The sequence below is a fragment of the Carcharodon carcharias genome, chromosome 6 (assembly GCF_017639515.1).
Source record: "Carcharodon carcharias isolate sCarCar2 chromosome 6, sCarCar2.pri, whole genome shotgun sequence".
Lineage (NCBI taxonomy): Eukaryota > Metazoa > Chordata > Chondrichthyes > Lamniformes > Lamnidae > Carcharodon > Carcharodon carcharias.
In genome coordinates, this window is record NC_054472.1 from 100,594,413 (window position 1) to 100,620,195 (window position 25,783).

The window sequence follows — 25,783 nt, forward strand, 5'->3', positions numbered from 1 at the left end:
GCGATTTTGGCCAAAGCATTGAGTCCTTCCCATGTTGTGAAAATTCAGGCCTTTGTATCAGATCTTTCAGACTAGATAAATGTTTGCCATTTGATCCAATCCTCAACCTTACTGAAATAGTATTGATAATCAAAGTCTAGCAAGTGCTTCATTTGTTCTAGAATTTAATATTTTTCACCAGCTATGCCAGTGTAATTGTGGGAGGAAGAGAATCCCACCCATCCAATGGTTCAGCAAATCTTCCGGGATCAGCTAAAGTTATAATTTTTTGACCAGCTTCTAATAAGCTCATCAATTGCAATTGGGAACTTGCCATGAGGGAAGGAAATGACTACAGCAGAATTCAAAGTCTGCAACGTTTAAGGCCAAGAAAATGCATCTGGTCTCTGCCAGATCCCACACAAAAAATTGGTAGGGGATTGCCAATCATTGACTGCACTGAGTGCCTGTTATTCCCCTTCCCATCTTGTGAAGGTGCTTCCAGCGTTTGATAGAATTGACACTAGAATATTACAAATCAAAAAAAGGTTGAAAACTCAGTGCAAGTGCAACTCAAAAGGAAAATCCTCCCTCTAGTAACCAGAAGCTCAAAAACCGCACAGGACGGTTCAATATGCTGCTAGCATTGATTATGCATAGTACCAGTTTGGGAACTATAATGCCAAGTTCAGAAATAAAATCAATATCCAAACTAAGAATTGTGTAAGTTTGCAAGCATAATTTTAGTAACCACTCACTGGCCTAAAATAATAGGCCTTCAGGCACAAAATTTTGATTTGGCAAGCAGAATTTTTTTGTTTGACTGAATTATACTGTTATTTTTATATATGTGTTTAACAGGAAATGCTTGTAGCAGAACAGTAAAATATAAACAGTTTCCAGTAAAAGTTGTCTGAGCCTATGTTGGAACTCAAGGCCACTGCACATATTACAAATCTGTCAACTCAAGAGGAATGTTTTCTTGTCTGTTTTTACCAATTGCAAAAGTCTGGAAATGGAAAATGTTGCTGGAGTACATTGCTGAAAACTCAGAGTCTGAGGCCCTTCTTGAAACAATGAATTATGGTTTATTTTGTTTTTAAAACAAACTGCAGTAACAATGAGCTATTATCACTAGAGATGAAAAGAATGTTTAAACTGTATTGAGCTTTTAAGTAAAGCTGCATTACAATTAAGATTTTGAGGCTGAACCAAAGATTAATCTTTATAAAAAAAAACAATGTTGCAGCTCTCTTTTTGTAGGGAAAGTGAACTATGACCAATAGTGACTGGATGACATTAGCTATGTAAAACTCCCAAATAAGTAAAATGCTCAGCACAATGGCATGAGGAAAAAAAATGAAATAATTAGGTGTAGCAAGGTGAGTAAGGAGTGGGAATTGGGGTTGAGGGGGAAGAGAATGGGAAGTGTAGGACTATTCTGGATGGATGAACTATGATGGGCCATGTAGCCTTCCCCATCGATAAGTACCTTTTGAATTTAATTTAGAAAAAACGTGAGATGCAGCCAAACAACTTCTGACTTCTTTCAACATGGTACAGATTATGATAATAGCATCTCCAGGATTGTGTTATGTGAGAGTTTTCCCTGATTCCCATTCACTCCAGTTTTGATAGGGTTCCTTGATGCCACATTTGGTCAAATGCTGCCTTGATGTCAAGGGCAGTCACTCTCACCTCACCTCGGGAGTTCAGCTCTTTTGTTCATGTTTGAACCAAGGCTGTAATGAGGGTCAGGAGCTAAGTGGCCCTGGCGGAACCCAAACTGGGCATTAGTGAGCAGGTTATTGCTAAGCAAGTGCTGCTTGGTAGCACTGATCATGACCCCTTCCATCACTTTACTGATGAGAGTAGACTGATGGGGTGGAAATTGGCCAGGTTGGATTTGTCTTGCTTTTTGTGTACAGAACATACATGGGCAATTTTATGCTGGGTAGATGCCAATGTTGTAGCTGTACTGGAACAGCTTGGCTAGGGGTGCGGCAAGTTCTGGAGCACAAGTCTTCAGTACTATTGCCAGGATATTGTCAGGGCCCATAGCCTTTGCAGTATCCAGTGCCTTCAGCCGTTTCTTGATGTCACGTGGAGTGAATCAAATTGGCTGAAGACAGGCAACTGTGATGCTGGGGACCTCCGGAGGAGGCTGAGATGGATCATGCACTCGGCACTTCTGGCTGAAGGTTGTTGCGAATACTTAAGCCTTATCTTTTGCACTGCTGTGATGAGCCCCTCCATCATTGCGGATGGGGATATTTGTGGAGCCTCCTCCTCCAGTGAGTTGTTTAATTGTCCGCCACCATTGACAACTGGACGTGGCAGGACTGCAGAGGTTAGATCTGATTCGTTGGATGTGGGATCGCTTAGCTCTGTCTACTGTTTGCTGCTTATGCTGTTTGGAATGCAAGTAGTCCTCCTTTATAGCTTCACCAGGTTGACACTTCATTTTTAGGTATGCCTGGTCCTGGCATGCCTTCTTGCACTCTTCATTGAACCACAGTTGATCCCCTGGCTTAATGGTAATGGTAGAGGGGGGGGAATATGTAAGGCCATGAGGTTACAGATTGTGTTAGAGTACAGTTCTGCTGCTGCTGATGGCCCACAGCGCCTCATGGATGCCCAGTCTTAGTTGCTAGATCTGTTTGAAATCTATCCTATTTAGCATGGTGGTAATGCCACACAACACGATAGAGGGTATCCTCAATGTGAAACCGGGATTTTGTCTTCACAATGACAGTATCAGTGGGAGTGGCCACCACACAGTCACGGACAGTTGCATCTGTGGCAGGCAGGTTGGTGAGGATGAGGTCAAGTATGGTTTTCACTCATGTTGGTTCCCTCTCCACCTGCCACAGACCCACTCTAGCAGCTATGTCACTTAGGACTTGGCCAGCTCGGTCAGCAGTGGTGCTATCAAGCCGCTCCTGGTGGTGGTCATTGAAATCCCCCACCCAGAGTACATTCTGCACCCAGGCCACCCTGAGTGCTTCCTCCAAGTGATGTTCAACGTGGAGGAGCACTGATTCATCAGCTGAGGGAGGGCGTTACATTGTAATCAGCAGGAGGTTTTCTTGCCCATGTTTGACCTGATGCCATGAGAGTTCATGGGGTCCGGAGTCAATGTTGAGGACTCCCGACTGTATGCCACTGTGCCACAACCTCTGCTGGGTCTGTCCTGCTGGTGGGACAGGACATACCCAGGGATGGTGATGGTGGTGTCTGGGACATTATCTGTAAGGTATGATTCCGTGAGGATGACTATGTCGGTCTGGTGCTTGACTAATCTGAGATAGCTCTCCCAATTTTGGCATTAGCACCCATATGTTAGTAAGGGGGACTTTGCAGTATCGACAGGGCTGAGGTTGTCGTTTTGGTTTCATTCCTTTTTTGTGATTTTGTAGCAGTTTGTTACAACAGAGCTGCTTGCTAGGACATTTCAGTTGGAATTTAAGAGTCAGCCTCATTGCTGTGGGTCTGGAGTCACATGTAGGCCTGACCAGTTAAGGATGACAGATTTCCTTCCTTAAAAAAGACATTAGTGAACCAGATGGGTTTTTAACAACAATCAACAATGATTTCATGGTCATCAGACTTTTAATTCCAGATTTTTATTGAATTCAAATTCCATCATCTGTTGTGGCAGGATTTAAACCCGGGTCCCCAGAGCATTACCCTGGGTCTCTGGAATACCAGTCCAGTGACAATACCACTATGCCATCACTCCCCCAAGAGACTGGTGGGAGGAATTCAGGTGTAGGGGGCTCACCATGTCACCCTGCTTGGGCTGCAGGTGCTATTTGGGAGGGGGGGGGGAGTTGGGAGCGGGTAGGGTGTTGCCTTCCTCAAGGGCCCCCTTTCCATATTAGGTGCAACACCCTTAAGGTTTGCCCCCACCCCTAGCTACTTCCTCCGCCCCTCCATCAAGACCCCCAAACTCTCCCCACCTGGCACTTCCCGGGCCTCACCTCCCCATCCCACTGTGAGACCACCCACACTTAGCTCGACTTGAATTTCAGGACTTGAGTCTGGGAATTGCTTGTGGCCATTGTGCTATTGGTGCTGCGGGGACTAGTGTACAGAGCTGCCAACCAAATCAGATTGACCAGCAGCTCTAAGGTGGGACTTCTGCCCAAGTGAGGGATGGAAGTCCAGTATCCAGCCAATGAATGCTACTTTGAGCATTAAATGGCTGTGGAGCTATTGTGATCAGTGGGGATGCGCTCTCTGCCAACTATGGCAGGGTGGAAAACATCACCTTCCAAAAATTCCTGCCCATTTGTGTTACACAAAATATAATTAAAATGTTATAATAGGAGAGAAAATGCACCAGAGGGATTAACTGCAGTGTGGCAGTGTAACAAAATCCCTGGCTTTCCTTGTGTTCTTATCTTTTCTAAGCAGAAAGTAAAATTATAGAACTATTGAGGAAAAGAACAAAGTATAGTTATCTCAAACACATTCTGTAGTATCAGTCAGGAAGGCATTGTCCTGGGAACCCTCAACATTGATTCTGGACAACATGAAGCCTCATGGCATCAGGTCAAACATGGGCGAGGAAACCTCCTGCTGATTACTACCTACACCCCATCAGCTGATGAATCAGTACACCTCCGTGTTGAACACCAATTGGAAGAAGCACGGAGAGTGGCAAGGGCACAGAATGGACTCTGGGTGGGGGACATCAATGTCTACCACCTACAAGGCACAGGTCAGGAATGTGATGGAATACATTTGCCTGGATGAGTGCAGCTCCAACAACACTCAAGAAGCTCATCCAGGGCAAAGCAGCCCGCTTGACTGGCACCCGTTTCACAAACAGTCACTCCCTCCACCACTGACGCACAGTAGCAGCAGTGTGTACCATCTACAAGATGCACTGCAGGAACTCACCAAGGCTCCTTAGACAGCATTTGACTGAATGCGCCATCAAGGAGCCCTAGCAAAACTGGAGTCAATAGGGATCAGAGGGAAAATTCCTCATTGGAATCATACCTAGCACAAAGGAAGATGTCTGTAGTTGTTGGAGGTCAATCATGTCAGTTCCAGGACATCACTGCAGGAGTTCCTCAGGGTAGTGTCCTAGGTTCAACCATCTTCAGCTGCTTCATCAATGACCTTCCTTCCACAAGTTCACTGATGATTGCATAATATTCAGCACTTTTCATGGCTCCTCAGATACTGTGAAGCAATCCATGTCCAAATGCAGCAAGACCTGGACAATATCAAGGCTTGGGCCGACAAGCGGCAAGTAACATTCGTGCCGCACAAGTGCCAGGCAATGACCATCTCCAACAAGAGAGAATCTAACCATCACCCCTTGACATTCAACGACATTACCATCACTGAATCCCCCACTATCATCATCCTGGGTGTTACCATTCACCAGAAACTGAACTGGACTAGCCATATAAATACTGTGGTCAGACATCAGAGGCCAGGAATCCTGCAGTGTGTTAACTCACCTCCTGACTCCGCAAAGCCAGTTCACCATCTACGAGTCAGAAGTCAGGAATTGATGTAACACTCTCCACTTGCCTGGATGAGTACAATTCCAACAAAGTTCAAGAAGTTCAACACCATCCAGGACAAAGCAGCCTACTTGATTGGCACCCCATCCACAAACATGCACTCCCTCCACTGCAGGAACTCACCAAGTCTCCTTAGGCAACACCTTCCAAACCCACGACCACTACTATCTAGAAGGACAAGGGCAGCAGCAACATGGGAACACCACAAAATGGAAGTTCTCCTCCAAGCCCTTCACCATCTTGACTTGCAAATATATTGCCGCTCCTTCATCGTCGCTGGGTCAAAATCCTGGATCTCCCTCCCTAACAGCATTGTGGGTGTACCTTTCACCATATGGACTGCAGCAGTTCGAGAAAGCAGCTCACCACCATCTTCTCAAGGTCAATTAGGGATGGGCAATAAATGCTGGCCTAACCAGTGACACCCACATCCCATAAATGAATTTTTTTTAAAAAATCCATCACCAAGAGTGGTTCAGTGGCACCACTACTGACTGAGTCCTAAAGGACATAGTTGTTAGACTGTGCCTGCTGCAGGTGGGCGAGGGATGAACCTATTTGACCTCATTCTCATCAATCTACCTTTTGCAGATGCATCTGTCCATGACAATATTGGGAGGATTGATCACTGCGCACAGAGTTCTTGAGAGACAAAATCCCGCCTTCACACTGAGCATACCATCCCCATCGTGCTGTGTGACACTACCATTGTGCTAATTGGGATAGACTTCGAACAGATCTAACAACTCAAAACTGGGCATCTATGAGGTGCTGTGGGGCATCAGCAACAGCAGAATTGTACACAACCACAATCTGTAACTTCATTGCCTGGTATATCCCTTGCTCTATCAATGCCATCAAGCTTGGGGTCACCCCTGGTTCAATGAAAAAAGTGCAAGAAGGCATGCCAGGGCAGCACCAGGCATATCTAAAAAAGACGTTCAACCTGGTGAAGCTTCAACACAGGACTACCTGCGCACCAAACAGCATGTGATAGGCAGAGCACTAAATGATCTCACAACCAATGGTTCAGATCTAAGCTCTGCAGTTCTTCCACATCTAGTCGAGAGTGGTGGTGGACAATTAAATAATTCACTGGAGGAGCAGGTTTCACGAACATCTTTATCCTCAATGATAACAGGACCAAATAATTTTTTATAATTACATTTCCTGTCCAGGAGCCAGCCACATTGACAGGCTGACAGGTAGGAAAGCCAGCTGCAGAAGGTTGCAGCAGGGGACTGTTGGGTTGGCTAGGTGGGGAGCTGGGTGGCTTCAGCCAGAGATCGATAGGGAGGGAAAGAAAAATCAAAAGACCACATGTTAAGGGGAGGGGAAAGAGAAAAAAAAAAGTCAGATCACAGGGGAGGAGGTTGGAAACAGTGGAAGGTTTGCTGGAGGGGGTCAGGGAAACACTTCTACTTTATCTGGCTCGCAAGGAATGCTCTTAAAAACATTTATCTTCTGCAGCAAACAGCTCCCATCTCCATTTAGCTGTATAGTTTCCTGAACCCTGGAAACCCAATCTGCAGCTGTTAAATTTTAATCAGGCTCCCAACTGCTGGATTTTTACAAAAAATTATTAAAATGAAGTGTCCTCCTTCAACAAGTCATGACACAAGTACTCCACACAACCAGCCAATGTAAAAATGGTGGCAAATGCATATATAATGCATTTGGGTCGCATTTCACAATTTTACAGTTAACACTCTTTCACCTCTCATTTGCCCAGCATGAGATTGGATGGATGTTTTAATACTGATTTATAAAACAAGGAATAACAACAGATTCAAAATGCTGGTCTAAGCACCTAGATATTGAAGGAAAGAGATTTATTTGGCATCTTTCATGACCTCAGAACATCCCAAAGCACTTTGCAACCAATGAAGTACTTTTATTTGAAATACGGTCACTATAGTAATGTCAGAAACCAATTTGAATTTATCGTATGGAAGTGTGGCACTGAGAGAAAAAACAATCTGAAGATTTGTTCTACACAAAGACGGGCCAAACCATTTAAGAAATAAAAAACTTATTTTCTTGTAACTCACCTGTGCCGAGAAGTCAATCATTTTTGGTAATATAAGCCTCCTCCCTTCATCTGTCTTCAGGAAATCTAGTAAACTACCTGTATTTATAAATTTAAAAACTTAGATAAATAAAGAATTTAAGAGTAACAAGAAAACAATTATAGATAAAATTCCAATTAGCTCTTAAACATTTTTATTGTTGGAATTTAACCAATTTCTGTAAACTTTGACATTTTAAAAGTGGATGCTGAAATAATAGTATTTTTTGGAGTTCAACTGTGATTTATAGAAATATATTATGAGATCACTGTAGAGTACTCTAACATGTGATTATAGCCTTTCTAGAATTTACAACCTAGGCACTTGAGTTATTCCAATTGCTGCCCTCAAAGTGTTTAGTATATTGTCACAGTGTCAGCTTTGGCTCAGTATCAGCATTCTCACCTGAGTCAGATGGTGCTCACATAACACAATCCAAGTAGCCATTTCTCATCGATACTTTCTCATTGTCCATTTATTAGTTTGGCATGTCCTCGCAACACCAGGGTTTCAATACCTCATCCTCCTTATTACCTGGTTAGTGAGGAAGGGACTGGAGGAAGATGAAAGAGGTGGGAAAAGAGAGATGTTTGGCTGGGGTTGGGGGGGGGGCGGTGGTGGTGGGAAGCAGTGGATGGTGGCTAAGGTCAATAAGGTCCCTCAATCAGGCTCCAAATTTCATCAGCACTGGGCAGGGGCTGTTATTCCCCATCCATATCAGTTAGCTAGATTTACCACACCAGGGCAGTGGCTAGATGGGGTGAGAAAACAATGTTCTTCATGGAAGAAAGATTGTCCTCCCAGCAGAAAAAGGGAACGCCGGGCAAAAGGCCATTTTCCAACTCATGAAGATTGGGAAGGTTCACATTATGCAGCTCAGCTGTGGCGGAGGTAATTAATTTTCATAATGCTTTCTGATGTAGAAACTTAAGAGGGACACACCTTTGTTGCCAGTCAATCAGCTACAGTGTACATGACTGCTCCACATGCAATTATGAGATTAGTTTCACTTCAATAGCAGATGTATTGAGGGCATTTAAATGCAATTCTCTTTGTAAAGAGAATTTGCACTTCCAATTACAGTTTGTCAAAATGATTTGGCAAAAGAACACTTAAGCAATTATAATTTCTGATCCTTTCTGTACAATTCAGGTGACAAGTGAGATTAAAGACTCAAGTGAAGGGGTGATAGAAAAGTTATTTTGACTTCGATCTACTTTGGACTGATGAGAGTGAGGCTGGATAAGAAATTTACAACGGAATGGTGATACAACATTAATTGAGCCCTACTGCACTTTTAATGGGCCACCTAACCTGAGCCACACACCATCTTATTGGTGCAATACCTTTGGAATGCTTCAACCACACATTAACTATATTATAGATAATACTGCAATAGTACACTGCAGAACACCTTACTCGGCAAAATATCGAGACTCCATTAGATTGCAAATTAGGAGATGCAAAATATGTCCAAAGAAATTTTCTTTCTCAAAGTTCCTTTCAATATTTTTGCTAATGAGTTACATCAGCATATATTCTAGAGAGATGTATTATATCATACTATCATACATATTTGGCAATGCTTTAGAGGTGAAGACGTTGCAGAAACATGTATCATTTCAGTTTAATTTGACTACCATTATTTGTTTTGTACTCAAACCACTCACACTCCTCCTTATAAACTTTGAAATAAAAAAGTTGAAGATGGATTGAGGGTAAAATGGATATAAGAAGGTTCATTTCTGGATGCAAAAACATAAGCAGGGGCAAATTTACCAAACCTGCTTGGATTGTCACACAGTAAACAGCCTTCTAAAGCTGTACATTTAAGTACCCAGGTTTTATGCTGCTCATCAGCCCTGAATAAAAAACATTGTGCTTAATTCCGGTGTTTATACTGACCATTGGCCATAAATTCAGCAATAATGTAAATTGGATCTCCTTTAGTCACCACTGCGTAGAGCCGTACCAATCGGTCGTGTAAGAGTTTCTTCATTAGATTGGCTTCTTCAAGGAAGGCTTCCACAGACATGCTGCCTGGTTTCAAAGTTTTCACAGCTACTTTTGTAGAATTTTTATAGTAACCTAAACAAAATGAATACAAGTATAGTAAGGAAAGCTGTTAACAAAGATTTATAAATGATTTCTCTGATAGGGAAACTGCAAGTTCCAATTTCAATTTATTTCTCTGTAGTAAAGACAACAAAGATAGATGATAGAAATAAGGGAGGACATCTCAAATCAGTTTAGCTCATTCATCTAGATGAAGGTCCTTCATTCTCCCTAGCACATTATCTGACTCCCCTCTGTTACAATCACCTGACTCTTGAATGAGTGCAGTTCAGGTTACCTGACCTGCAGTTTCACATGATATCACTTCCTTGCTTCTGCACGGGGCCGGTTCCTAGCCTGAAGATGGTAAAATAAACAAACTGCACATGTGCCACCGTTTCCTGGCTAGCTCATCAGCAAAAGGGCCCAAAGTTCATTGGGAACAGGAGTTCCCAACCTCCATCTTCAGATTAAGGTCAAGCATTTTGAGTTTCATTACAGCTTTGTAGTTAGAGGATCAACAAAACAGGGAAAAGTCTTAAGGAAAAGCTGTGTAATTGAGTAAACAAAGTGTGGTGGAGATATACATTGTGAGTCCCCTCTTCACTTGTTTATGCTTTGATTATTACTTTTCTACAGTAATTAAATTTGTGCCAAATCTGCTGTCACGTCCAAGCCTCTTCCTGCCTCAGCCTTAGTTATTTCTTCAGTCCATAATATATTTGCAACATCAGTTTCCTATGAATTCATAACTTGGTGCATTTTACTTGCTCTGTTGCAGATTTTATCCAACTCCTTTTGTAGGGCCCTGGTTATTTAATACTTTTCACCTCCCCCAAGTTAATATTACCTGTGAAGTTGAGTTTGCATTGGATTTCTGTATCCAAATCATCTATTATAGATTAGGAACAGTAAAGGCCCCAGCCTCAAACCTAGTGGAAGTCATTTCAGAACATCCTAACATTTTTGAATTGTTTTCTTTCCTTCAGCTAATTCTTTATCCTTGTCCAGGTTATACTTCGATAAAGTTCCTTAGGAAAGACTGTTACTGAAATAGGTGGAAATTCAAAGGCTATTTAGAAATCTGCAAACACCATGTCATATAGTCTAAATGAGATGTCTCTTCCACAAGAAAAATCAATGTGTAGAATGGAGGATCCTATCCAACCAAAACCATGTTAACTTCTATTCTTTAGATGCTCAGATATCAGTTAAATTTGCTCCTAATGATAAGGAAATATTCATTTATTAGTCAGCACATTACAGCAAGCACAGGACTGCACTATAGAGGGCATGGAAGAGATTTACAAGGATGTTGCCAGGACTGGAGAACTTTAGCTATGGAAGATCGAATAGGCTGGAGTTGCTTTTCTTGAAACAGAGGCAGCTGAGGGGGGAATTTAATTGGAAGTGAGTAAATTAGGAGCCTAGATAAAGTGGATAGGATGAACATATTTCTGCTCCATTCTCTACTCTTCCCTGGCTCCTCTTTGGTATGACAGTGAAAGGATTTCTTGCTTGTGCTTAACATTTCAAGCTATACTCATTTTCATTTCCCTCTTTGCTCTTTACTCTTGGATATTCATTTTTTATGCAGTTTTGGTTGCATGCCTTTGAATGCACTCCACTTGCTTCCACTGATGCATGAATAAATAACTCCTTGCAGTCAATTTATTTTAGCTCTTCCCACACACTTCCACTGTTGGTTCAAGCACAAAATTTTATTACAATTAGTCAACTATAATGAAGATTAAAACGCTGCAATCGTTATACAAATTCAAAAACTATCTAAAACTTTTAATTGTAATTTTTCAATTGCTTGTGAATTAATAATTAAGCGGTCAGCTAAAATTGGATAACGCTGTTAACTGGGCATAGGGATTATGATTTGTGACTTGGCTTTGCCAGTTCCAGTGAAGAGGGGCAGCACACATATTTGGTACTGCCACCTGATTTTCACAATTGTAACATAACCGCTTGGCCTTATCTTTGTGCTCAGCAGGGAACCTAGTAGCAATGTGCCATTGGTACATGGTGCAGCCAGACTTCTGTTTTTAAAGGCAGCCTGTCCCTCTTGAAGAGAAACTGCACTGAATGACAGGAAACTGCTGCTGAATACAATTGCCGCAATTTCAAACATGGAAAATGGAACACCAGAGCAGAGACAGGGCTCCAGGGTCACAAAATTGGTGCTGGAAGCCTTAAAGTAGTGGAAGTGGGCAGGAGGAGTGACAGCACTGTTCTGCCAGGAGACAGGAGGCCCACAAGAACTACTCTCTGAAGGGATTAGCAGCAGCTGGCCAGGGAGTTCAACTCCTGGAGTCTGGACTTAAGGACCTGGCTGCAGTGTCACAAGGAGTCTCGTGGCCTTATGTGGGTGGTCAAGGTCAGTGAATGCATCTTCATATGACATCTCCTATCCACGGCCCCACCAACCTCTCAAGCTGTTCAATGCACACAACTCCCATCACTCTCCCAGCAGCAGCTTCTGGCACTCAGGACTTATATTTAAAATCCAGAAACTCCATCTCACCTTCACACACATTCAAATGATGCCAGCCTCACACCCATCTCCTATTGCCTCCACATACATTGAACTATTCAGCTTTACTCAAACACTGCTACACAGTAATGTTTTGCCATCTCTCTTGAAGGACAAGGTTGCACAAAGTTCAAGGGAACAGAGCAAAGATGCAAGGGCAAGGATACCATCATCTCCTGAGCCATGGGGAGGACATGTCTCAGCACCATGGGACTGGTTGCACCAGAGCCCATGGCATCCGACATTGCTGAGCACATCGAGGACCCTCATCCAGCTATCTGGCATGAATACAAGCTTCTCGTGTGACCACAGGTCTCGTATCTCCTACCCCATCCTCCTTCCCTCACTTCAACCTACCCCTTCGGAGTTCCTGCTTTCAGACACCCAAGAACTTCCACTTGCCCAGTCACAGCAGCCCCAAGATGAAGAGGAGAGAAAGCAACACCACACCTTTGATAAAGCAGTATGTGCAATCAATCACTCGCGGCCACCAGCTCAGATACTGGCACTACATGTAACTTAGGGCTTAGTACAGAGATGGGATCAGGAGGTTGAGAGACACCAGGCCTGAGTGGGATGCAGCCACATCAGGGGTAAAGGATGGTTCCCTTTTAACTCCCTGGAGGGTGTTGTCACAGACCAGTCCCTCTACAAGGAGCTCAGATTACAACTTGATGGGCAGCAGGAGAACTCTGATGGGCATGTTTACCGAGACGCTGGATGCATTGGTTGGCTTGCAGACCATGCCAGACAACCTTCCATTACTGTCAAGAAGCATGAACGAGTTTGGCTCCAAGTTGGAATAGGCCATTGGGCATTGCAGAGCTTTCCCCCATTTACAGCTTCTGCTCCATCGTCCAGTCATATCCAAGACCCAGAAGCACAAGACTTGGTATTCCCATATCCGTTGCAGTCTTTGTGTGGGCAAGTCACCTAAACTGATTTCCTCCCTGTGAGGATGGGGATAACAATCCAGGAACTCACCACAGCACTCTACAGTATTCCAGAAACTTCACATTAGCAGGATTTCTTCAAATTTACTTCACCTGCAAGTTGAGTGCCTGTCTCTTTAAGTGACACTTTTGCTGGCCCTCTCTTACATGTAAACATGTGATCCTTGTTCAGCAACGTCCAAATTCATATAATAAAGCTACATGGCCCAAGGTACTGAGCATCACATTAGCCAGTGAGAGATACAGGGTTGACCCAATCTAGCTGCTTCAAGCGCATGTAGGAAACGCCTGCACGAGTGCTACTCTGAATATGGTGGCGCTGTGCAGACCAGACCAGAAGCAGCGCAGTGAACATTCTTGCGGAAAAGTCAGTTTCAACCACAATGCCCCAGAGGTTCTACAGAGTTGAAATCTGCACCCAGTGTATGCATGAAAAATAGTTGCTCAAGTAGTGTGCCTTTCCTACTGATTGCAAATTCATAAAATTAATTAAATAGCATTCATATTTAAAGATGCTCCAAAATTCCAAGGCTTAGTAGATTATCTGGAGGGCCAAATGAAGCTTCCAGTGGCCAATGATAAGATGAATAAGATGATGGGATGGGCAAGTAGTGGCAGATGGAGTTCAGTGAGAATGGGGTGGTAAATTTTGATATAAAAAAAATTAAATGGAGGAAAGCTAGGCAATATAGAAGAACAGAGCAATTTAGAGATCCAGGTTCAAATTAAGAGCAACTCTACAAGGCTACAAGAAAAAAAATGGAATACTAGACATGGGGAATCAAAATTCAGTGCAACGCAAATACAGGGAAAACTTAAGAAAAAAAAATTCTATAAAAAACAGATATCGTTACTATTGAAGAAGGTGGTTCCAGACTGACATTCTTCTGAATAGTCATATGGGCATTGATATGGGAGATCGAAGTTGCTGTGTCAATGGCCACAGAGGCAATATAGCTGCTGCAACAATAGCAACTACTGTGTGGTAAATTTAATTTCTGAGACTTGGGTTTGTATATCTCCCTCTGGTAGGAAATAAGAAAAAAGTGTGTGTGAGGGGAAGATGGATAGCATATTTTCTATTATATATGTATATGTATCATACTGTTGTTATTTATTTCATTTATAGTGAAATCGACTTATTCAATCCGAAGAAGAGAAATAACCTATAAAGCATTGTTAATTACTTATTTACTGGATTTATCCAAAGATTTTTTTCTGTTATTTATTCCAGCATATTACTAAAGCCTACCTAAATATTAAGGCTACTGATAAAAATTTCAGATCATTGGCCGTTGGCACTCAAATGAAAATGCATATGGTGGTTAAGAAAAAAACAAAACAGATCTGCCTTATCTTTCTCCACTCCCTTTGAAAGCCTCAAAACCATTTCTGTGACTACGGCCTGGATTTTCCTTTGGGCTTTGGGTCCCGAGCTCCCACTTGTCAGCAGTGAGACCGGCTCAGTAACCTTTCAGGAAACGGCCTCCTAAATGGCGTTCATCCTGATGCTGCAGGCGCAGAGGGCTGGCAGCTGCGGAGCCTCAGCGGTCCCACTGGAAGAGGTGGGTGCTGCCAAAAGGCAAGTCGGAGACTGTGAGGGCATCTCAACATGGAGGTACCCTCCTTGGATTGCACAGCAGTGTAGAAATAAACAAAATCTAGAGTGGTAGGTCCATAGCAATGGATGGGAAATCCATCCAATGGACCAGGTGCAGCTGTAATTGCAGTCGCATCAATGGAGCATGGAGACTTTGGCTCCAGTGGCTCTGCAAGCCAGAAGGAAGTTTTGCACATGGCAGGGGGCTCTTTAGAAGCTCACCTCACGGGCAGCTGATCCGTTTCCCCCACGGGTCCCCTGCTTCCAAGCTTAACGTCACAGAGCTGGAAAAATGCAGCCCCTGCCTTTCGACAATTATTCCTCCAACTCTTCTTCCTTTGTGGTTTTGTCCCTGGGAAGTGGGAGCTGTATTTTATTAAGTTAAATGCACTATGAAAACAGGCTGTTGAAGTGTAATTTGGTTTGATCTCTCCAACAATCATAACCTAACAGTACAACAGAAACCCCAAAAAAGTGGAAAGAAAGTTCCAAAATATTACGTTATGAACTGCTCTCATTAGAGCACGTGTCAGTACTACGCAAACTAAAGCTATCCTGCTACATAAGAGTGTTCCTCATTGTTTAGGATCCATTGCAGGATCCTTGACTTACATCACATGTAGGTTCATTAGAATGATAATGCACTATCATTCAAACAACACATCCTCACCTCAAGAAATGCACACATATTCAGGTCTCTAAACGATGGAAACAAAGACTAAAGATTAATACACAAGATGAGATCACATGGAGTTAGGGGTAATATATTAGCTTGGATAGAGGACTGGTTAACCAACAGAAAGCAGAGAGTAGGGATAAATGGTCTTTTTCTGGATGGTGAGCTGTAACTAGTGGGGTGCCACAGCGTTCAGTCCTTGGGCCCCAACTATTTACAATCTATATTAATGACTTGGATTCAGGGTTAGAAGGTACTAAAGCTAAATTTGGAGATGACACCAAAATAGGTGGGAAAGTAAGTTGCAATGGAGAAATAAGAAATTTACAAATGGATATGGACAGGTTAGGTGAATTGACAAAATTTTGCAGATGGAGTTTAACATGGATAAGTGTGAGATTATCCATTTTGGTCGGAAGAATAAAAATGCGACTTATTATTTAAATGGAGAGAAACTTCAGAATGCTTCAGTGCAGAGGGATCTGGGTGTCCTCATGCATGAATTGCTGAAAGCTAGTATGCAGGTACAGCAGTTAATAAGGAAGGCAAATGGAATTTTGGCATTTATTGCTAAAGGAATAGAGTATAAAAATAGGGAAGTGTTGTTGCAACTGTACAAGGCATTGGTGAGACCGCACCTGGAGTACTGTGCACAGTTTTGGTTCCCTTATTTGGAGGAAGGATGTAGTTGCATTGGAAGTGGTTCAGAGGAGGTTGACTAGATTGATTCCAGAGATGCAGGGCTTGTCTTATGAGGAGAGATTGAACAATTTAGGCCTATACTCACTAGAGTTTAGAAGGATGAGAGGAGATCTAATTGGAGGTATATAAAGATGCTAAAGGGGATAGACAAAGTAGAAGTGGAGCTGATGTTTCCCCTTCTGGAGCATTCTAGAACGAGAGGCCATAGTTTTAGGCTTAGGGGTGATAGATTTAAATCAGAGATGAGGAGGAATTACCTTTCTCATAGGGTCGTGAATCTGTGGAATTCACTACCCCAGAGTGTAGCGGATGCTGGGATGCTGAATAAATTTGAGGAGATAGACAGATTTTTAATTAGTAATGGGTTGAAAGATTATGGGGAGAGGGCGGGAAATTGGAGTTGAGGCCAAAATGAGATCAGCCATGGTCGTAATGAATGGCGGGGCAGGCTCGAGGGGCTGAATTGCCTATTCCTGCTCCCCAGTTCTTATGACCATTTAAACTTCATGTAATAGATAGCATCAGCACTCTCAACGTATTATAAACAACAGTGCAAAGGAAGTGAGCCTTTGTGAATATGCAATAGTTTACAAATATAAATACAAGGAGGCCTAAGCTTTGAGAGCTAACCAATGTCTAAGATTTGCCAGGCAAATCTACACAAAATAAAAACGTTAAATAATGCTAGTTTCAGAAATAAACAGACAAATATACTACCTGTACTTTGTAGTCTCCAACTTTTGTTACAAATCTTTTTTGGATTTATTAAGTTTGTAAACCCAACAAAATGAACTACCCAGTGGCCAAGTCAATGGATTCCAATGCATGCTAAAACCCGTATTGAAGTCTTAGTTGGGTTATGCTTTTGTACATATTTCCTACTTCAGTGTAGTGTGATCTTATAAAGGTGATTATGGTTGGATGATGACTGACAGAGGGCAATGCTCTAAAGAGGAAGGATTTCAGTCAGACATGTGATGAGTAACTTACTCCTGACACCCCAAAGCCTGTCCATCATCTACAAGGCAGAAGTCAGGAATGTGATGGAATACTCCCCACTTGTCTGAATGAGTGCAGCTCCTACAACACTGAAGACGCTGGAAAACGTCTGGGGCAATCTGCTTGATTGGCAGCACATCCACAAACATTCACTCCCTCCACCACTGACGCACAGTAGCAGCAGTGTGCACCATCTACAAGATACACTGCAGGAATTCACCAAGGCTCCTTAGAAAGCACCTTTCAAACCCATGACCACTACCTTCTAGAAGGACAAGGGCAACAGATAAATGGGAATACCACCATCTGGAAGTTCCCCTCTACGCCACTCACCATCCTGACTTGGAAATATATCGCCATTCCTTCACTGTCGCTGGGTCAAAATCCTGGAACTCCCTTCCTAACAGCACTGTGGGTGTACCTACACCACATGGACTGCAGCGGTTCAAGAAGGCAGCTCACCACCACCTTCTCAAGGGCAACTAGGGACAGGCAATAAATGCTGGCCCAACCCAGTGAAACCCACATCCCATGAATGAATATAAAAAAAAAGACAAAGAATTTCACTTTTTGGGACAGAGTCTGCGACACACATTTGTAGAGGGGGCTACATTTCACCTGATGAAAATGCACCTTATTTCCAAGCAGCAAAAAGGCGCAGAGGCTAATAACTTGTGAGCTTCTAAATTATCCAAAATGGCGAAGTGAAAGGACATTAACAAAATAAGTCCTCCAGCATGTCCTTCTCCCCGCAGTCCTTCAGCATACCTTGTCAGAAAATTTACGGCACAGCAAAGCGGGAAGAATGAATTTACACTTACACTGTGGTCTTCAATATTTATAATTCAATGCTAATTGATTTTGTGGTCAGGGTCTCAGATTTAGAGGTCACCAAATTTACCACTATGGTAAACCAACTGAGACCCATTGCATGCACATTTTGAACCACGTGGAAACTTCAGTATACTTCACGAGTCCTGGATAATCTTGCGTGCACGGAAAGACATCAACTCCTTGAACTCAAGCTCCAAGTTTCATATGTTACAGGATGTGGTCACCCCACAGATACGGAAGGTGGAGGAAGTGAGGGAATGGGTGACTACCGGATGGAATGGGAGAGAGGCACAGGTAATGCAGGAATTCCCCAAGCCAGTGGCACTTACTAACCAGTTTCCCGTTTTGAATATGGAATAGGGTGACTACTCCTTGAAAGAATGTAGTAAGAATTAAACTCCAAGAGACTTGACTTCACACAGGGGAAAAAAATAAGAGTAGAAACGCAGTAGTCATAGCAGATTTGATAGTTAGGGGCATAGACAGGCGTTTCTGTAACCATAAATGTGTTTGCCAAGTGGTATGCTGCCTCCCTGGTGCCAAAATAAGGTATATCACTGAGCAGGTGCAGGATATTCCAAGTGGAGGAAAGGAATCAATGACCTAGGTAGAAAAGGCATTGAGGTCTTTTAGGCAGAGAATCAGGAAGGAAAAAAGATTAAAAACAGGACCACAAAGGTAGTATCACAGGATTAATTCCAGAACTACTTGCTGATGAATATAGAAACAGGAAGACGGTATAGGTAAACTCTGGAAAAGTGGTGTAAGAGGGAGCATTTCAGATTCCTGGGGCATCGGGTACCTTCACAAGATGGGATTCATTGCACCTGAACAAAACCAGGGCCAGGAAGAGGGAGAGCAACAGCACAGTACTGATGATGAACTTGCCATGACACTTGTGGTCACCAGCTCAGGTACTGGCACTGCACGTACTTCAGAGGTTAGTAGAGTTGGAATCATTACATGGTAAGTCAAATGAGCACAAGTGGGCTACAGTCAGGCCAGAGGTAAGAGATAAAGACAAAAAAACTGCGGATGCTGGAAATCCAAAACAAAAACAGAATTACCTGGAAAAACTCAGCAGGTCTGGCAGCATCGGCAGAGAAGAAAAGAGTTGACGTTTCGAGTCCTCATGACCCTTCGACAGAACTGCTGATCCCATAACAGGTGCAATCTGTGTGGGCAGGTCACCTATTCCTCTCCTGGGTTGCCAGGACCTGTGCATCCTGGCGTCAGATCAGCCAGTTAGGCTGTGTCACGTCAGGAGAACACTGCGCTCGAGGTGGGACACAGCTGCCTATTCTCATATCAATGACGGACGGCATGTAAACTACGTATATCGTGGCCCGTAGTGCTGCCTGTCCCTGAAGAATGGAGGCAAGTCTCAGTGCTACTTGAAGTTATACGACTGAACTTTGCACCCAGAAATTGTAAGCAGTTTGCTGGGCAAAGGTTGGACCTACTAAGGTCCATGCAGAGACAGAGGATAATGCAAAACTTTGCATCTGCCTTCACAAAAGAAATGGATGATGTGAAGATTACACTAAAAAAAAAGGAATTTGTGGACAGGATGGAGATGATGTACTAAAACGATTATCATTACTAAAAGTAAAGTTACCTGCTGCAGATGGGATGCATCCTAGGCTGTTGAAAGAAATAAAATTAGAAATAGAGGCATTGATCACAATCTTTCCATCCTCATTGGATACAGGAGTGGTGCCACAGGACTGGAGGATTGCTAATGTTAAACCACTACACAAGAAAAGGGAGAGGTATAAATCAGGAAACTACAGCCAGCCAGCCCAACATTCCTGGTGGAGAGGTTATTGAAAACGATCAAGGACAAAATAAACAAATTTGAAAACGCATGGGCTAATTAAGAAGAGTCAGCATGGCTTTGGTAAAGGCAAATCATGTCTAACTAAATTAGAATGGTTACCCCACAGGAGGAAGCTATTCAGCCCATCATGTCCATGTAAAAGTAAATCAGTTAATCCAACTTCCCTGTCCTTTCCCTGTAGCTGTGCAATTTTTTTTTCTTCAGGTTATGTCCAATTCCTCTTTGGAAGCCCCAATTGTTTCTGCCTTCACCACGTTCTAAAGTAGCCCATTCCAAACCTTAACCTCTTGCTGCATAAAAAAAATCCTCAAGTCATCATTAGCAAAAGAAGCAATCACCTTAAAAATCAATGTCCTCTCGTTCTCGTCCCTGCCATCAATGGGAGCAGTTTCCTCCCATCTACTCTGTCCAGACCTCCCATGATGATTTTGAGCACTTCATCAAATCTCCTATCAACTGCTCTTCTCTAAGGAGAGGCTTCTCCAATTTACCCACACACTAAGTCCCTCATTGCTGGAATCATTCTCATGAATCTTTTCTGCACGCTCTCTAAAGCGTTCACATTCTTGTTAAAGTGTGGTGCCCAGAAATGGACATAATTCTCTCATTAAGGCCAAAACAGAGTTTTATAAAAGTGAAATACTGCAAATGCTGGAAATCTGAAATAAAACAGAAAATAGTGGAAGAACACAGCAGGTCTGGCAGCATCTGTAGAGAGAGAAACAGAGGTAACATTGAGTCTGTATGACTCCTCTTCAGAGCTAGAGAAATAGAAATTTGATGGATTTTTTGACAAAGATGTTATGGACACAGGACAAAGAGTGTTAAAGACTAACGAAGGTGCTGATAGTGGCATAAAGTTAAGATAGTAGAATGCGTTACTAGCAGAGACACAACATAGTAACAAGTGACTGATGGCCCTATGTGGCGTTGGGGTTGGGGGGGCGGGGGGGGCGCGCGGTGGTGCAGGTGGTGGTGAAAAATGATAAGTAAAAAATTAATAAGTAAAAATACATTTAAAAAAGTAATAAATAATAGGAGAAGTGTTCATGGTCTGAAATTGTTGAACACAAATATTAAGTCCAGAAGGCTGCAAAGTGCCCAATCGAAAAGATGAAAGTTCACATTGGGTTTCACTGGAACAATGCAACAGGCCAAGAACGGATAAGTGGGCACGAGAGCAAGATGGTGTGTTGAAATGGCAAGCGATCAGAAGGTCAGGGTCATGCTTGCAGACTGAAAGAAGGTATTCCGCAAAGCGATCATCCAGTCTGCATTTGGTCTCTCCATTATAGAGAGAGACTGCATTGGAAGCAACAGATAACTTGCACCATTTGGTCTACTGTAAGTGTTGCTTCACCTGCAGGAATATTTGGGCCCTTGGACGGTGAGGAGGGTGGGGGTGGGAGGTAAAGGGGCAGGAAGGTTGCAGCTTCTGTGATTGCATGGGAAGGGGGCGGCGGCAGGAATCAGGTATTGGGGCTGATGGAGAAGTGGACCAGAGTGTCATGGAGGGAACAGTCCCTACAGAATGCTGACGGGGGAGGTGGGGGTGTGAGGGGAGGATAAGTTTGGTGGTGGCATCATGCTGGATTCGGCAGGAATGGCAGAGATTGATCTTTTGAATGCAGAGGCTGGTGGGGTGAAAAGCGAGGCCAAAGGGGACTCTATCCTGGCCTGGAAGGGAAGGGAAGGGGTGAGGGCAGAGGTGGATTGGACACAGTCGAAGGGCCTGTCAACCACAGTGGTGGGGGGGAGCATCTGGTTAAGGAAAGTGGAAGAAATATCAGAAGTGCAGTTTTGGAAATGGCATCATCGGAACAGATGCAACAGAGGCGGGGGATCTGAGAGAATGGGTTGGAGTCCTTAGAGGAAGCAGGGTGTGAGGAACTGTAGTTGAGGTAGCTGTGGGAGTCAGTGGCCTTGTAATGAATATTGGTGGACAGTCTATAACCAGAAATGGAGTCAGAGGTCAAGGAAGGGGAGGGAAATGTCAAAGATGGACCATGTGAAAGTGAGAAAGGGGTGGAAATTGAAAACAAAAAAAATCAATAAATTTTTCCAGGAAAAACTATTCCAGAGTTTTATAAAGGCTCATCATAAACTTCCTTGCTTTTGTACTCTATACCACTAATTATAAAGTGTCCCTTACTTTTTTTATCCACTTTCACAACCTGCTCAGCCACCCTCAACAATTTTTGCACATAAACCCTTAGGTCGCTCTGCTCTTGAACTCACTTTAGAAATAAATGAAGTTCATTGTTGATTATTAAAAAACTATCTAAAATAATGGAAATTGACAGTGTGCAGTAATTTAGCTGATCTAATACTGCTCAGGACTACTAGCTTCACTGGAAGCTGGGGGAGGAGGGGCAGGGGAGGGAATGGAACAGAGAAGAAAAGAATGAATCTAATAACTTTTAATTCCAAATTTGTTTCAATAAAATGAAGTGCACATTGCATACTAACTAGTATAAAAGTTACATGCTCTGTAAGCAAAAGAGATAACAATTTGGAGTGATGCTTCAGTGCAGGGTTTACAGCACTTTTATAACCTCCACCTACTGTATCTCGGATAGGGAGGAACAACTTTAACTTTTGGACTGCTGTAAAGGTGGAAGTTTAATTATGTACCAAATGAAGGCAATTTTTTTGTTTTAATTTAAGTAGGCATGACAAATTCTATCCAATCCCATCTACCTCTTAAGAATAATCAATTATACAAGTCAAGTATTTTGTGGACAAGGCCAGCAATTGCTGACAAAAAAAATCCACGAATCAGGTCTCAGCCTCCTCAGGGCTACTCATACAAAGTCCTGCACTAATGGAAGGGATCCCAGCTAAGCATTCCCCAACTAAATTAAGCAGCAGCTAGAATCACATCCATATGCAAAACTCAGGCAAATGTTAGGCCACTGCTGGGGTATTGCATCCAGATCTGGACACCACACTTCAGGAACGATGTGAAGATTCTGGAGAAGGTGCAGAGGAGATTTACCAGAATGGTTCCAGGGATAAGGAACCTTTAGCTCCAAGGTTAGCTTGCTCTGGAGAAAAAGCGACTGAGAGAAGATTTGACAGAGCTGTACAACAATCAGACAGATTTAGATAAAGTGCACAAAGAAAAGCTGGTTCCATTAGCTGATGGTACAAGGGCTAGGGGACAAGGGAACACAGATTTAAGATTTTGGGCATGAGAAGCTGGGGTGGGGGGGTTGGGGGGCAGGGAAATGTGTGAGGAAGAATTTTTTTTAAAGCACAGCAAGGGGTAATGACCTCACTGCTTATTAGGGTGGTGGAAATGAAGACTATCAATGATTTAAAAGGAAATTGGATGTGCACTTGAGGAAAATAAACTTGCCAGGCTACAGGGATAGAGCAGGGAAATGGAACTGACTGGACTGCTCTACAGAGAGCTAGCATGGACTTCATGGGCCCAATGGCCTCCTGTGCTATTATGACTCTGTTTGATTTTTAAAAATGTTAAATGTCAAAGCCTTCAACCCTACAAGTGTGTAGAATATACTAGATCTGAAACAAAACAGGACCATCATCCTCAGCCTGCACCAGATCTCACTACTGCCAAAAAACTTGGAATTTAACCATTCAAGGAACTAGAAAACAAAATTCTGGAAAGGAATTTTCAATACCGCAAAAAAAGAGCATTTGAAAATCGTGAAACTGTTCCTAATGCAAGGTTAAGTTCTAAGCTCCGAAGCTGAAGGTCAGCTACAGACTGAACTTGGAGAAGATTTTCTTGGGCCGATGAGGACAAAAACAGAGATGTACGGGGGTGCACAATTCCATGCTGGTAACAGGCATGCCTGTTTGCTGGCACCATCCCATCCCTAAGCCATTTCGGTAAAGGCTGGGTTCAGGCAGCTTGCTGGGGTGGGGGGGGGGGTGCGGGGGGGCAGGGTTGGTGGTGGTTGGACCCTCGTCTGATACCAATGCTGGGGTCCCCACCCTTTTCCCTGCTTTTTAAATCTGTCCAAACAGATCAAAATTTATGGTGCCTCTTTCGGCTGACAATTTTTAAAAATGGCTACAGTGGAATTTTTTTTAAAAAAGGCTTTCACCAGATTCAGATAGTTTACAATTCAGCTCAAAGCCCTGAATATATACTTTTCAGACTAAAACCGTAAGTGCTAATGGTTGGTTCAGCTCAAGCTTAATTTGTCTTCAACCTCAATGAGAAATTGCCCATATGGATCCTTACTATAGTGGCCATGTCAGCTGATTCATTTTTAAAAAAGTGAAAAGAATTGATGACGACCAAATGAACCCTCCTTTGCAACAGGCTACGTATAATCTACTCCATAATGGCTAGATCTACCTTATTTATCCCCTGTAAGAATTTGTTAATCATGTAATCAGACATTTCTCAGTGACCCCAGAAGGAAGACCAAAGATTAACACTACAAACTACCCTGACCAACAACACCTCACAGATGATAGTTACATTACAGAAACTGAGGGCAGAATTTCCCCACCGATGGTGAGGGGGTTGGGGTGGGGGTTTAGGAGTGCGCGTGTGCAGGCGTGCCTCCGATCGGTGACCCCAATTGGGGGCATGCTGCCATTTTACGTGGGCAGGCCAATTAAGGCCCGCCCAGCGTGACCTATGCCGGTGGTGGTGGTGGTGGTAAGAGTGCACTCATCTCCGTGAGGCAAAAAAGTGCTGACTCAGGAAGATCGGCTCCACTATAAAAATTCGTAAAAACAGCGTAAAAAAATTTCCCCGACATGCTCCGTCATGTGACACTGTCACATGAGTTGGGACATGTCCATCACTTTTAAATACACTTTTATTAAATTTTTAAAATCCTACATGAAACCTCATACTGCCCGTGGATGAGGTTTCATGCTTTTTCTAATTCCCGCCAGGGTTCCTGGCCTGCCCGCCAACCTTAATGTTGGACAGGCTGGTCCACTAATCATGTTAATTACTTTGTCAATGGCCTCAATAGGCCACTGGCAGGTCAGCAGGCAGATAGCTGAGTCAGCTGAGCCCCCGCCAACCTGAAAATTGAAATGAGCCGGGGTGACGTCAGGAGTTCCACCCAACGTCATCCTGCGTCATTTTATGGGTTGGCGAACGGGCCCCAACTCCTGCTCGCCGACCGGGAAATCCTGGCACAAGTTGTACAAAGTTTATTCATCTACAGGAAAGAACTCCTCTGCTATTCATAATAAAATGAAGCACAACCTCGCTACATTTATTTACAATTTCAATATGAGGTAACAGATTAAAAATTCCTCCCCATCTCTACATGTCCTCAAATTAGTTCTTTACTAGACAATCCTCTGTGATAAAGGACCTTAATGAAAGTTTCTGTCACATCAAAGCTATTTATAAACTGCAGTTTGTTGCAAGTGGACTTATAGCAGCTCTCTGATGTATGAAAGGGATACTTTTGTGTAGAAAGCATTCTGTAAATGAAGTCCCCAAACTTGAACCATCAGAAGCTGCTGATTTTTCCTTGTCCTGTGAAAATCACAGTAAGAAACCTTACAAGGCAAAGGAATCGTTGACAGAGGCAGCAAAAGAGGAAATGTTCACTGCTGTGTTACACACTGTGCCAGTTGTAACAACAATGATGAAAGGAAGAGCTTCACCCTGTGCGCACGTCAGCCTAGCTGCGTAAATTAGAGGAAACATCTTGCACTTCAGACCACCCTGAATATTTTATTTCTGAAGAACTGCAAACTTCCTGGTATTGATATCAGTTTCTTCACCAAAGAAAGGCTAAACATTCAACAGTGTGAAAAGCAATGAAGTCTATACCTCATACTTATAATGATTTCATGCCAGTAATGAACCACACAAGAACATACAATAGAATCAAAGAATGTACGGTTTATATTATCAGATGCTAAACTAACTAATACCATGGCAAGTTACTGTGTTTTAAGTTTTATGTGCAGAATGTCTTGCCTCTTCCATCCATATTCCACTTTAATGTATGTCTGGGATCTGTAGTTTTT

At 43.0% G+C, this 25,783-nt stretch overlaps 1 protein-coding gene across 4 annotated transcripts in view; it reads right to left on the minus strand.

The window, feature by feature from the left end:
• The window catches only part of lyn (LYN proto-oncogene, Src family tyrosine kinase), a 100,315-nt gene that overhangs the window by 17,739 nt on the left and 56,793 nt on the right, over positions 1 to 25,783 (minus strand). For all 4 annotated transcript variants that reach the window (XM_041189733.1, XM_041189731.1, XM_041189734.1 and 1 more), the window contains 2 exons: positions 9,500 to 9,682; positions 7,577 to 7,653 (listed from right to left, as the gene is read on the minus strand). In XM_041189733.1, the coding sequence (XP_041045667.1) occupies positions 7,577 to 7,653; positions 9,500 to 9,682 (260 nt within the window). The remainder of the gene's footprint in view (positions 1 to 7,576; positions 7,654 to 9,499; positions 9,683 to 25,783) is intronic.